The sequence below is a fragment of the Scylla paramamosain genome, chromosome 16 (assembly GCF_035594125.1).
Source record: "Scylla paramamosain isolate STU-SP2022 chromosome 16, ASM3559412v1, whole genome shotgun sequence".
Classification (NCBI taxonomy): domain Eukaryota; kingdom Metazoa; phylum Arthropoda; class Malacostraca; order Decapoda; family Portunidae; genus Scylla; species Scylla paramamosain.
In genome coordinates this window covers 4802501-4816485 of record NC_087166.1, presented here as the reverse complement: position 1 = coordinate 4816485, position 13985 = coordinate 4802501, and the positions used below count along the sequence as shown (strand labels likewise).

General features: G+C 38.9%; 3 protein-coding genes across 5 annotated transcripts in view; 1 reads left to right on the top strand and 2 right to left on the bottom strand.

The window, feature by feature from the left end:
- LOC135107911 (DNA-dependent protein kinase catalytic subunit-like) overlaps nucleotides 1–245 on the bottom strand; it is a 35948-nt gene extending 35703 nt beyond the window's left edge. Inside the window, exon 1 of the mRNA XM_064018290.1 lies at nucleotides 95–245. The gene's annotated coding sequence lies outside the window, so the exon portion shown is untranslated. The remainder of the gene's footprint in view (nucleotides 1–94) is intronic.
- A 559-nt stretch (nucleotides 246–804) lies between these two features.
- LOC135107914 (coatomer subunit epsilon-like) lies at nucleotides 805–5034 on the top strand. Its single transcript, XM_064018298.1, has 6 exons — nucleotides 805–964; nucleotides 2043–2206; nucleotides 3020–3172; nucleotides 3378–3513; nucleotides 4166–4390; nucleotides 4656–5034. Exons 1-6 carry the CDS (start codon nucleotides 824–826, stop codon nucleotides 4770–4772), a joined length of 936 nt encoding a protein of 311 aa, XP_063874368.1. The 5' UTR covers nucleotides 805–823; the 3' UTR covers nucleotides 4773–5034.
- On the bottom strand, nucleotides 4769–11368 carry LOC135107912 (2-hydroxyacyl-CoA lyase 1-like). 3 transcript variants are annotated; one of them, XM_064018292.1, is made up of 11 exons: nucleotides 11119–11368; nucleotides 8838–8938; nucleotides 8365–8473; nucleotides 7979–8148; nucleotides 7526–7710; nucleotides 7078–7259; nucleotides 6651–6811; nucleotides 6318–6497; nucleotides 6039–6178; nucleotides 5566–5780; nucleotides 4769–5446 (listed from the first exon to the last, which is right to left on the bottom strand). In XM_064018292.1, the coding sequence occupies exons 2-11, from the start codon at nucleotides 8913–8915 to the stop codon at nucleotides 5160–5162; spliced, it is 1707 nt and encodes a 568-aa protein (XP_063874362.1). In that variant the 5' UTR covers nucleotides 8916–8938; nucleotides 11119–11368; the 3' UTR covers nucleotides 4769–5159. The 3 variants fall into 3 exon arrangements, with proteins under 3 accessions (XP_063874362.1, XP_063874361.1, XP_063874363.1); XM_064018291.1 differs by lacking the exon at nucleotides 11119–11368 and adding an exon at nucleotides 10719–10980; XM_064018293.1 differs by lacking the exon at nucleotides 11119–11368 and adding an exon at nucleotides 9406–9488.
- Nucleotides 11369–13985: the final 2617 nt, after the last annotated feature.

Here is a 13985-nt window from a genome sequence, read left to right as displayed (position 1 = left end):
TCTAGGCAGGTAATCGGGAGTCAAGACATGCACTGACCACCCGAACAATGGTTGCTCAGGACACCATTCACAAATTGCAAATATAACACCTTACCGTACTGGACAGGTGATAAATCTTTAGCCAGGTGTTCTGATATGTCCACTACTATGTCTCTGGCGCTTCTTGCATTCCTCAGCTCATTCCCAGATGAATAATGGTGCAACTTTTCCAGGAGATCTTGAACATCCTCTCTCCCGCCACTGGCCATGACGGAGAATGAGTGTTTGATTCCTCGCTTAGAACCGCATGGCGCCGGCTTCACCTCATGAATTCATGGCCACCATGGAAGTATAATGGTATATTAAAGCTCCTTAGTGGCCACGCGTGGGGGGCAACAACCATGGGGTGATAATAAATTATAATATGGGTTTGACGTATGACTTATAATAATGATGGTAATGATGATATAGGTATTGTATCGTCAAACAGCATCCTTGAGATACCTAATATGTTCATTCCATTGTAAATTAGTGGATGTAGTTTTCCAAGAATTCACTAACGATCATGCTGATACGTAAAAAAATATTCAGAAAATTATATCAAACAAAACTCTCTCTCTCTCTCTCTCTCTCTCTCTCTCTCTCTCTCTCCTACACGTCAACAAACAAGATGACCAACACTACATCATAAAAGTTAACAAACTCTGTGTTATGAAATATCACGCTCCGTATACTAAAGATCCACCATCTTGTAAAACTAAAAAAATAAAAAAAATACCCAATCAACCGTTGTCATACTCCGTTGGATGAGTTAAACGAATACTTAACACCACTTAACAAGTGCATGAAGTTGGCATTCCTGAGGGGGACAGGCAATCGGACAGACACGATGGCAAACCAAGACGTGGATGAATTATTTGAAGTGAAAAACTCCTTCTACATCGGGAACTACCAACACTGTATAAATGAGGCCCAGAAGTTACAGGTACTGGAGAGCATGCATGGGAGGAGTGGAGGTGGACAGGAGGGAAGGGGAGTGTAAGCTGTCTGGATGAGCCGGGTGGGAGGTGGTGTAGTTTGGCACTATTTTAATATGGTAGTGTTCTTGCTTTTTTTTTTTCCATCTTTAGGCAGAAGTTCAACCGAATAATATATAAGTAACTTTAGCGTTTTCATCCAAAGGTTATGTGTAGATTGATTAATTTCATTAATTTCACTGCCGATGCCTTCATTGTGTATATCACGATATAGAAAAGCGTCATACTTTTTTTCAGGAAATAAGCAGTGTCTGATAATTAGTAGGCTAGGGTTATTTCCACAATCCCCTTTCTACCTCTTACATATCACGTAATGGTCAGTCTTGCTTAATGTTTGACTTTTACAGCAGTGGGCATACTGTTTACATTTAGAGCACTAAAGAAATGCTTGCGTGGACACAAATAAAGAGAGAATAAGGTTAATTTTCTCTCTTAGTCTACAAAACTATTTGAGAGGCTATTGTATAAATGAATGTTTAAATAAATAATTGTGGGTGATTATGGGAAATTTTTACTGAGCAGTGAGTGGCAATGTGTACAAATGGCATAGTGATGAATACATCTAGCAGAGTACCAAACAGCCTGGGAAATAATTCCTTAATAGCTCATAGGGACTTGGTTCACCCCATGTTAAAACCAGGCTTGCTTCAGTGATCCTATGAGCTGAACAGTCTCTCTCTCTCTCTCTCTCTCTCTCTCTCTCTCTCTCTCTCTCTCTCTCTCTCTCTCTCTCTCTCTCTTGAAAAAGTGGAGAAATTAAACAAAGATTACCTAATCTCTGTTTAATCTCTTCTTACTAAAAGTTTAGGATCATCTCACCTAATGTGCTACTTTGTTTTACATGTTATATGCATACATATAACTGTATAGTATAAACAAATTTTAAACTTAGAAAACCTGTAGTTAACAGATGATTGCTGCAATGCTTTGAATATTCTTGGGAATACAGTAATTAAAAAATAAATCCTATATATCTTTTAGACTTGCACTGCGCAACGATTTTTCACAAGGTGTATAATCCCACAGCCCAGCACACCAGAAATACGCCAAGAGCGAGATATCTTCTTGTACCGTGCATTGATTGGTCAACGCAAATATGGTGTTGTCCTCAGTGAGATCAAACCCTCAAGTCCAGTACCTCTGCAGGCCCTTAGACTCCTAGCACGCTACCTCCAGTCTCCTGATGGAAGGTCTGTGTTGCTGATGAGTGCATGTAAGAGTAAATAAGGATATCATGAAGAATCTCCAAACAATATTTTGTTTGCTGTAATAACATGTAGTTGTGAAATATGGATGGTAAGTAAAGTAGACTTGTTAAGACTGTATAACACAGATATTCTTCCTTAAATGTGATAGGTTTATGAGCAGGGAAGGACACACTATTAGGGGAGTGTGAAGTGATAGCAATTAAAAGGTTTATGAACAGGGAAGGACATAGTATTAGGGGAGTGTGTGAAGTGATAGCAATTAAAAGGTTTATGAACAGGGAAGGACACAGTATTAAAGAAGTGTGTGAAGTGATAGCAAATAAAGAGCATGTATTTGTGGTGATTTAAGAAGTGAATGATAAGAAACAGGCAGTTGGTGTGAATGACTACAGAATAGGTAAAGATAGAATGGTAAATAAAGTTTGTTAGTAAAATGAAAAAAATAAATGGGAAAAGATCTTTTAATATAAGAATCAGGTGGTGGGGAATTTATTCATCTGCAGATTAAAAATTGTATCTATAGACAGGTATTTTTGTCAGAATTTTGATCAGTCTCATCTTTTGTAAGGCTCATCTTAAGACAAAGTGACAAAAGGTGAAAATATTTACAATTGCAGTGGTCTGATGTACATTTACCAACCAGATTAGAACTTTTTTTTTTTCTCCTTTTGTATCACAATTTCTTGTAGCAGAAGCTGTCAGATTAGTTTGCATATATTTTTGTGTACAGTAGATAACTTTACTGAATACAGACTGCATCATAATTTGATATTTCTCACAAATCACTTTATTCAGACCGACAGTGGTGAATGAGTTAGAGGCACAGCTGAGCGGAAATGTTGATCTGTCCAACACTGCCCTGCTGGTGGTGGCAGCGACCATCTACTGTCATGAGGAAAATTATGAGGGGGCACTCAGAGTCCTCAACCAATCAGATGCCCTGGAGTGGTAGGCTTTTTGGTTATTTTTCTGGTTATTCCAGAACTATTATGTTTCCTGACCTTGTAGTCATTTTTATCCAATGTTCAATTAACAAGAAGTGTGTGTCACTAGATGCTGTAATTTTTCAATTTAATGCTATAGTTTCACTATCTTCTATGTTCTGTTTTCTTTGTATTTTTATCATAAGTTCACATAAGTCCTGTTCTTCCAGCCGTGCTCTGATGGTACAAACCTACCTAAAGATGGAACGACCAGATGCTGCCCGAAAAGAACTGAAAACTCTACAAGAAAAGGATGATGATGCAACACTTACTCAATTGGCTCAGGCCTGGACACACATTGCCACGGTCTCTCTCCCTTTATTTATTTCAAATGGTTATAGAAAACCAACTTGATGGATAATCAGTGTGCAGTCTATAAAGATATTTTAAACTCTAATAATTAGTGAAAGATAACACCATATATCAGTAGCCAATCATTTATGGTTTTCATCTTTACCCAAAATTTTCATATCACTGCCTGTGACTGGGACATTATTTTATTAACTTATATTTTGCTTTCATAATACTTTTAAGCAATAAATTAGTGTAGTAGGTAGGGTGCTGGTAATACAGCTTAAGTACCAAGTTCAAATCCTGGTTCAGGTGTAAACAAAATGGGTCTTCTTTAACACTGTATCATTTGTTCGCCTAGCAATAAATAGGTACAAGACATAAGTTAAAGAGTGTGACCTTGCTCCCCAGGTGGAGCAGAAAGCTAAGAATCTTTTCCTGCCTTCCAAGAAACCAGAAATGGTCTGAGTCATTCCCTAAAGAAACAATAAGGCATGGTATAAAGAAAAGTAAAGATAAGATATAAATTAAAGTAAAATTTTAAAATTTAATGAAGAAAAACTCTTAGTATGTGGAAGGCTGAATAGGAGATTCCCTGTAGATGACAAGCTTCGAATTGTGAAGTTATCCTGCATTCATTTATATTATTCAAGATCATCCATTGCAGGGTGGAGAGAAGCTGCAGGATGCTTACTACATATTCCAAGAACTGATGGACAAGAACGCCAGTACTCCTGTCCTCCTGAATGGTCAAGCAGTGTGTTTTTTGGGTCAGGCTAAATATGAAGAAGCAGAAGGAGCACTTCAAGAAGCTCTTGATAAGGATCCAAATAACCCAGACACACTGATCAACTTGATGGTTCTTGCTCACCACACATCTAAGCCACCTGAGGTAAGAATGGCAAGACCTTTTTATTTTTACCTCTACTTTGATCAATATTTTTTTTATTTTTCATTTGATTTTATCTTTTAGGCATGGAAATCAAGCTCGTTATCTCATGCTGTGTGTGTGTGTGTGTGTGTGTGTGTGTGTGTGTGTGTGTGTGTGTGTGTGTGTGTGTGCACCCTTACTTCAGGAGACTAGAAATAGTTTATGCCACACCCCGAAAGATAAACAAATTGTAGTATAAAAAAGTAATTATTACTTTTACTTCTAGGTTGCCAGCAGATACCTTGCCCAGTTGAGGGATGACCACAAGACTCATAAGTTTGTTGAAGACATCAAGATCAAAGAAGAAGAATTCAATCGCTTGGTGAAGCAATATGCTGCTTAGTTTTGTGAAATTACCTAATTTTATTAAAGATTTGTTATGTTACATCAGTAGATATATGATCAAACTTCAGGATCCTTCAGGCACTTCACATTTGCAAATGAGATCTAGCTACACAGGGACAAAACTAAATAAAATTAAGTTTCCATGAAGGTATTAGTCAGGTATGGTTAAAGGTTATATTTATTTTTGTTTATTGTGGATTTTATGTATGAAACTATTCCAAGTTTATTTTGTCTTCATACAATAAAAGATATACACTTTACTATGAATTCACTTGAACATGCCACTTATAACATATAAAGGAACTGTACATCTTTTTTCCCATCAGCAATAATTCTGAAAACCTAAAACCCACATAAGAATAAAGCCTACTATACCTTAATGTATTTACAGCTTTGAGCGTGTTAGCCAGTCAAAGTCTTGAGTTTTACGCTGAGCCATTGGACTGATCATGACATTGATCAGTGAAGGTTTGCCATGATCCTTGAGGGCTTGGGTGACAGCTTTCTGAAGCTGTGAAATTGTGGTGCAGAAATGCCCAATGTCACCAAAAACAGCTGCCATTCGCTCATAATGGGCCTGGGGTAACAGTGAGCTGGGAGGGGTGGAGATGGTAGGGTCTGTCCCTTCACGAATGTCATTGAACAGCTCCTCTGTCAGACCACCATATATGCCTGTTTGGGATATCAAGATACAATATAAGGACCTGAGACATAAAAATCTCTGAAAACAAGAACCTTTATAGCATTTACTCTGATCCATATTCAACTGAGTTTACATCACATTAACTTACCATTATTATTCACAATTATCATAATAATAGGAAGCTTGTAACGATATATCGTCTCCAGTTCCATTCCACTAAAGCCAAATGCTGAGTCCCCTTCCACACACACAATCCTTTTTCCTGGAGCATGGTCACGTGCCCAGAGTGCTGCAGCGATGGCATAACCCAATCCAACACCCATAGTGCCAAAGGTTCCAGCATCCAGTCTATGGCGGGGGTACCTGAAATCATGCAGGAGTGACTTGCCTGTACATAGGACAAGATGAAATTATCAATATGCATTTCTGTTGTGGTGTTCACAAGAGTGTATAAGTACTATCATGAGGGTTGAGTTATGGGAAAGTTCATGAAGCAAAGAACTTGACATTAATGTGATTATAAAACTTAGATAAGAACAACATAAAAGACTTATGACTGGTGCACCCTGCTGACAAAAGCATTTACCTAATATTAGAATATTGTATTTATACTGCTCTTACATGTTGAGTAGCAAGGTTCGTCCTATGTCCATGGTATTAGCTCCTTCACTGACAATAACACAGTCTTCAGGAAGGAGTTGGTGTAAGTGGTGAAATACTGCATAGTAGTTTAAGGGCACAGATGTATCAAGGGCCATTTTCTGTAGATGTAGATGAAATTAATCTCCAGAGCAAAAATATGTCATGCTATTTATAAAAATATTTTCTCTTATCTTGTGAAAATATAAAGCAGCACATACTTTACTCCTTCACATTCATTAATATGAGGATAAACCTTACATTGTTGACAGCACTGTTGGCTTGCATCTTCTCTCGAAGGGCATCCCACCAGGAGGACTGTGATGGATGAAGGATGCCTGGTGTAGCTTTCACCAACTGCCCACAAATCTCTTTTACATCCCCCAGCAGACACACACTTCCTTGAACACTGTTATGAAATTCTTCAGCACATACATCCACCTGAAAATAAAAATAAAATATACCTTAATGCTGATCAGCATTAACTTGGATTGGGATCCAAATTCAAAGAACTACATCATTTCACAAAATAAGCCCATCTATTACAGAAATTAATTAAAGATTTATGAAAAATGTAATAAAACCAAAATTTACTTGTATAAATTTCACATCATGAGCATAACGAGGTGGGCGGCCAAAGTGGAGGATCCAGTTGAGTCTTGCCCCAAGGAGTAGCACCACATCGGCTTGCAGGAGTGCTCGGGAGCGAGCCGGGGCCACACACTGGGGATGGTTGTCAGGCAACACACCTTTCCCTAGGGCATCAACAATTACCTGTATATTACTGTTCCCACTCTTATTCATATACCAAAATGAATTGGATACAATGTTCCCAATATACAGAGAACAAGCAGAATTATTGGTTACTTTTATGGCCAATATACTGTTCAATGTTTTTAACAAAATTCACTTTAAACTGATACATAAATCTCATTACACACATTTCTAGAATTATTTGTCACTGTACATCAATGGAATCTTTAGAAAATCCAAAATTTAAATAATAAAAGTGTATCATTACCCATTGGTGTGGGAAGAAAGGGAAAGCCACTTTTTTCAATGAACCGGTTCACTTGTTCCTCAGCCTCACCATAAGCTGCTCCTTTTCCCACCACCACCAGTGGCCGGCTGGCTCCAGCAAGTAATGATACTGCCTCTGAGATGGCTTGAGGTGAAGCAAGAGATGTTGGGGGTGGAGGACACCTGAAGATATGTACGAAATAATTTTAAAATACATAAATTTCCTCAAACCAATATTGCAGACTCCCTTTACAACACAGACAGGTGATGATACTGGAAAAAAATAAAATAAATAATATTAATAAACAAATAAATAAATAAATAAAAAAAAAAATAATAATAAGTCAGCAATCTCCAGGTACCATATTATTATTAGGTGTTTCTAACAAATATTATAAATAAATCACTAAATACAAGGATGAGTTCATTTATCACAGCAGCAATTATACCTTGGAAAGGGTTGCACAAGAGACTCATCCACTGATCCAGACAAGAGGTTCCCAGGTAGATCAAGGTAGGCTGCCCCTGGCCTGCCGTGGGTGGTGCTCTTAATGGCCTTTGCAACATGGTAGGGAATTAATTCAATGCTTGGGGGCCGTGCAGAATATTTGCAATAAGGACGACATGCCTCAACCTGAAAGAAAATTGTTTAAATATAACAATAGCTCTATGGGTTTTATGATAAGGTTACACAAAAACTTACACTTGAGAATAAAACAGAGAGGAGTCTGAAAGCAGTTTTGTCTCTTCCATCCTTGCCTGAAGCACATTACAATACAGTATGTCACTGATGTAGTTATCACAACTTCTAATTAGTAGCCTAAGAACTCATTATTGATAGTTTCATAACTACAAAACAGACACATAGTAAATAAGAACTGGGCAAGTATAATAGAATGAACCTGTGGGCATTCCTGGAAGGCTCCCATTCCCTCCTGGTCCTCATCACTTGAGCCACCGATAACCAAGACTGGCCAACAGTTACTCTGAGCATTTGCTAGGCCCCCTATTGTATGCAGAACACCTGGACCTGATACTGCCAAGCATACACCAGGTCTCCTTGTTAGGTATCCTACCAATAAAAAGAAAAGAGAAAATAACACAGAGGAATAAAAATTTCAAATAGCACAGCAACAGATATTCTCTCATTATGCATTCAGACAGTCTGAACCACTAAATACTAAACACTGCAAATGACCAGTTGCCATAAATCTTGGAATGTAATGTGAGGCCTGAAACATTTTACACTTTTCATTCACAATCAAGACAGTACCTAAGCACATCTTACCAATGGCTTGTGCAGCATAACATGCAGCTTGTTCATTGCGCATCCCAACATACTTGATCCCAACCTGCTGAGCTGCAACAGCCACCTCTATAACTGGAATACCTACAATCTGCAAGTGACAAATGACACTCTGGTATACTCATAGATAAAGTTCTGTTTAGTGATAGTAATCTATAATATTTTACTTAATGAAATTTAATTTCACAGAGATTTTATGTATTTACATGGACTTACATAAGGTGTGAGAACCATCAACAATTGAAGAATGAGATTAAGTAGTATATGCTAATTGATAATAATAATGATGATGATGATGATGATGTTATATAATGGTGTGTGTGTGTGTGTGTGTGTGTGTGTGTGTGTGTGTGTGTGTGTGTGTGTGTGTGTGTGTGTGTGTGTGTGTGTGTGTGTGTGTGTGTATGTGTGTGTGTATTTCACAGTCTTGCAGCATCTCTATTGGTACCACTAACCCCAAACATGTACTGGACACCCTGATCAGCCAAGGCTTTGGCCAACACCGTGAAGCCTTCCACTGCTTCTTCAGACATTCTCTTGACAATTTCAGTCTTATCTGGAATCAAGTTACATGACTATATTACAAGATCTAATCTCTGCCTAAGAATTCTTTTGAATCAATAGTAGCTTTGTAACTACATACCTTCTGTCTTAGCTTGGTAATCAAAAGGGAAGTATTGCCAGAAATATACATACTGACTTTGAACTGGTATCAGTATCTTTTCAGGCATCAACACTTCTTACAACCTAAACAATACTGATGTTGGGCTGAAAACTGAATCAATACATAGTAGGTATTTTGCCAGGATACAGACACTGAGAAATTAAAGTAAGCCCAGAGGTTGTGGGCTTGTAAAGATATTTTTTTGCATTGCATACATGAGCTAACAGCAAAATATATACATCTAACACTAAACGTTTCAAATCTACTTGAAGAGTTTTATCATCATTTATGTAACATATCCCTAGACTCCTTGAACAAGCATCTCAGAGAGCAAGAGTAAGGAAAATAATAGTACATACAGCTGATGCAAATCCTATGAGATGTCTGAGCTTGTTAAATAGCATACTTTGGTCTGCTGGGATCAGTAATCACTTCCTTATCTCAGCATTAAGATAGCAATAAGATAATGAAATCACCTTAGTCAAAATTTACTTTCCATTTTTTTATTTTGATGTTTTTTTTTTTTTTATGACAATGATTTATCAGCAAAATTGCATTTTAATTCAATGTAGATCAAGTTCTATTAGGAAAATCATTTCATTCTTTAGGTATTGTTTTACATTAAAGGGGTACATTGCTGCTGGCCAATTGCTGCTGTGCCTTGTCTCCCCAGACACATGCCAGCTAATATCCGCCAGTTGCCAAGTCTTCCCATCTATACAGTTGACACAAGCTTCCAGAAAGCTATCTTTTTTTTTTTTTTTTTAGTAACACCTACTAATTATCTATATTCTAGAATGAACATATTTTTGTCTGTCCTCCTTCCAAAAATCTCAACTAGAAATTTCCAGTCTCCTTTCTTGCTTAAGCAGCTTCAGTAAAGCTGGCTACTCTGTCATCTTCCAGCTGCCAACTCTATACAGGGGCCTTAGATTACATTAAGTTAGATTCATAACCTAAGGGGGCTTTGTCCTCTCAACTGCAAGATCATAAAATAAACTTAATAATATAACTTAACTCTTTCAACCCTTTTACATTTATGTACATTCCTCAATATCCTTTCCTGAGGATAACAGTTTTGTAATTTGGAGGAGGGAAATATAGAAGTATTCATACATCTGATAAGATACATGAACCAAAGAGTATCATTAAATGCTACTCTACTGTACAGATTCAAATTCACATGCATTCATTCTATTACATCTACCCTTCATAAAGTAAACAGATAAAGGCTCCTATTCTCTCATGGGTCACATTTCCTTAAAAATGCTGCTTCCTGGCTTCATCTCACAGAATCACATAATTTTACAGTATAATCATTGATGCAGTACATGGTTCTACTACCCTACAATTTTCCTTAGTTTTTATAGGTCTGCCCACTACTACATAATTCAGATAATTTTTCACAGTATGTAAGGTAAAGAAGGAATAATATTCAATTTCACACAACTTGTATACATGATGCTGATCTGCCACCTCTTGAAATAGATTAAGTGGTTAAGTTCCTTCAATAAAGTCAATATTGTTGTGTTTCTAATACCTTCACAGTGCAGGGGTCTGAGTTTAACCATCTTTCGGTTAGCTAAACAGAAAATCAGTGAATAATCAGACTTAGGGATGACATTTAACAGAAAAAAAAAATGAGTGACAGTCACCAAACTATACAACTTACCTGGTATCAGAGTGCTATAATGGTGACTGCTAGATTGCAGATTTCTATATGCAACTTTCTGAAAAATGCAACTCCATGTTCCCAGTGCAGCAGTGAGTGGCCACCTCCTAGCCAAGGTGTTGACAGCCACAGGACAACACCGGCTTGCTTTTAGAAACACGGACATTTTCCTAAGCTACTCGGTTTATTTTGAATCATGATTAATCAACCTCGCTCCCTTCATCTGATAAATATTCCAGATAAAGTGCGTATCTTGCAACTGCAAGATAATCTGAGGGCACTTGGTATAAGTTGTCAGTTATGCATTTTCTTGCAGTGTTACCATATGCGAGCAAGGATATTCTCTCTCTCTCTCTCTCTCTCTCTCTCTCTCTCTCTCTGGACTAACACGAGGGCTCACCTGACGATAAGAGATATGATCACGGACCACACATCGACACGGCGGCCGCATCCCCCATAGGACAGGTCAACGCACCACTTGACAGCTCTTCTGAGACGCTGGCGCATGTGGCACAACAACCCACACGACCTTATTACATTCACAACAAGAACATGGTGAAAGGATGGTACTAGTGTCGATGAGTAGTCCCCGGCTGGCTGGTCTGCGTCTGGTAGGCTTTGAGTATTTTCCTTACGGTGTTACCACGTCGGGCGAGGATCTCTCTCTCTCTCTCTCTCTCTCTCTCTCCACTAACAACATACACATTTACGTAGATAGATGCTGTGACTTAACATTTAACTTATCTATGTACTCACACATCATCCTGATAAGACTGTCCATCAGAGATCAACAGTTGCAGTTAGCAAGATCAGAAGAGCAGTTAGCATGAAAATAGCGGTTGAAGATAGCAAGAGATGCAACACTGTGGCGATGATTTACCAATGTAATATGACTACTACTACTACCGATCATGAAGTGTTTATTTCCTGAAGAGTTGGACGCCTACGAAAAGACGTGGAAAAATGTAGGGTGGTATCATCAGCGTGGGAGTGGATAAGACAAGAAGTTTGCTTTAGAAACTTTAGAACATCGCTGATGAATAACAGGAAGAGAGTGGATGACAGGACAGAACCCTGAAGAACACCAGTGTTAATAGATTTAGGAGAACAGTGACCGTCTACCACAACAGCAATAGAACGGTCAGAAAGGAAACTTGAGATGAAGCCGTAGGAAGGTAGCTTGGAAATCAAAGCTTTGTGCCAGACTCTATCAGAAGCTTTTGATATATCTGGAGCAATAGCAAGTTTCACATAAATCCCTAAAGGAGGATGACCAATATTCAGTAAAGAAAGCCAAATCACCAGTAGAGCGCTCTCGACGGAACCCATACCGGCGATCAGACAGTAGGTTGTGAAGTGATAGATGTTTAAGAATCTTCCTGTTGAGGATAGATTAACGAAAACTTTAGAGAAGCAGGAAATTAAAGCAATAGGATGGTAGTTTGAAGAATTAGAACGGTCACCCTTTTTAGAAACAGGCTGAATTGTGAAATTAGGTACGTACAAATTAAAATGGGAGGAAGCTTCTAAAAACAAAAATGCTAGTAAAATTCCTGACTTAAGGAGAGCAGATTTTGAAGGAGTTGACTGGCAACGAACGGAAAGGGAGGTGGGATCCAGGACAGAGGTGAGGGAGATAAGGCAAGGTGAGGGAGGTGGAGTGAGGTGTGATGGTGGAAGGCAGGTGGAGGTAAGAAATGGCCGGATGAAGGGGTGGTGGGGGTGAGAGAGGGGGAGATACTCGTATGCTGAGGTGCGAGATTGGGGTTGGCTGGTCAGGTCATGCTGAGATGAGTGAGGTGAGGTCGAGGGGGGTGGAAGATGGAGTGGAGACAATGGAGAGAGTCGGGATGGGATGATTAGGGGAAGTAAAATGTTGATGAGTTGTATAAACATTTCATTGATGGATTACATACAGGACAGTTAGCAAACATTCCTTATAGAACAATAAGGCCACAGAAAAATGACCCTAAGGGGATGACTGGTAGCTTAAAATAGGACGGAAGAGAAGTATATATAGGAGATTAAAGGCAGGGGAAGAGGATTTAAAACCTTAATATAATGGATTAAAACAGCCGGGAAATTAACGAAGAAGGCTAAAAACAACTATGAATTAAAAGTAGCCAGCCAGGCGAAGACTGACTCCAAGGGATTCTATCAGGTATATAGGACGAACGGAGAAATAATAGGTCCATTAAAGACAGCTGATAGGGAGTTAATTGTTTCTGGGGAAGAGACGAGTAAAATTCTGAACGAGTATTTTTAACAGTTTTCACCCAGAAAAACATGCAGGAAATGCCAGTTAGTGAACAGATTTTTAGAGCAGATCGATTTATCGATCTGTTTATCTTTCTATCTATCGATCGATTTAAATCTATCTACCAAACTGTCTCTCAATCTATCTACCTGTCTATCAATCAATTTCTCAACCTATTTATATATCTATTTATCTATACTTACACCAAGCAATACAGAGCCAGGGAGACACAATATATTTCTGTACACATTGCCGAACAGTTAGGTCGAGGCGAGAAAACCAGGTCGAGTGTTTTCTTGGTGAGGGACACATCTTCGAGCAGCCTCATTTAGCGGTACAACGCCTACACGCCCCTCGTAACTAACTCCGGGTGAGGAGGGTTCTGTGGGGCATGGGCGTGCGGGCGTGCGGGCGGGACGGGCAGGGCGGGGAGGACCGTTCCTCCTCTCCATAACCAGCTGCAGCGATGGCTCCCTCCCCCTCACCCCTACTACCCCTCACCTAACTGCCCACCTTCAGCACCCTCTCCCTGGCCCCCCACCTCCCGCCACCACCTCTGGAGCACCCGAGAACGCAAACGGTTGCCGCCATAAAAGAAGGAAGAGGAAGGTGAAGGACCTGGGCAGTTAGAGATCTTTTTGTTTGCTTCCTCCTCAAGGTAACATTTACTGACCTGGCTGACTTCCTGTTCCTCGTGGGAGACTCTTCGTGATGTATTCGAGGGAACTTCATACATGTAGGGATTAAAACCAATAACTGATAGCAATAATTTTTGTCTGAAGTAATTAATTCTATTTAGAAACATTTTAAATTCTCATGAGGACTTTTCAAAGGCTACAGGGATAATTAGTCGGACTCTCATATATGTTTTCCTTCCCTGTTGGTGGTGCAAGACTCCTGTCAAATCCTAAACCAACACTGAAATCACAAAAACATCCTTAAGAATATCTGTAACTTACATCAAAGCATCTTAAAAGTCGCCGTGATAAGACACCGAAGCGTTTTAAGAA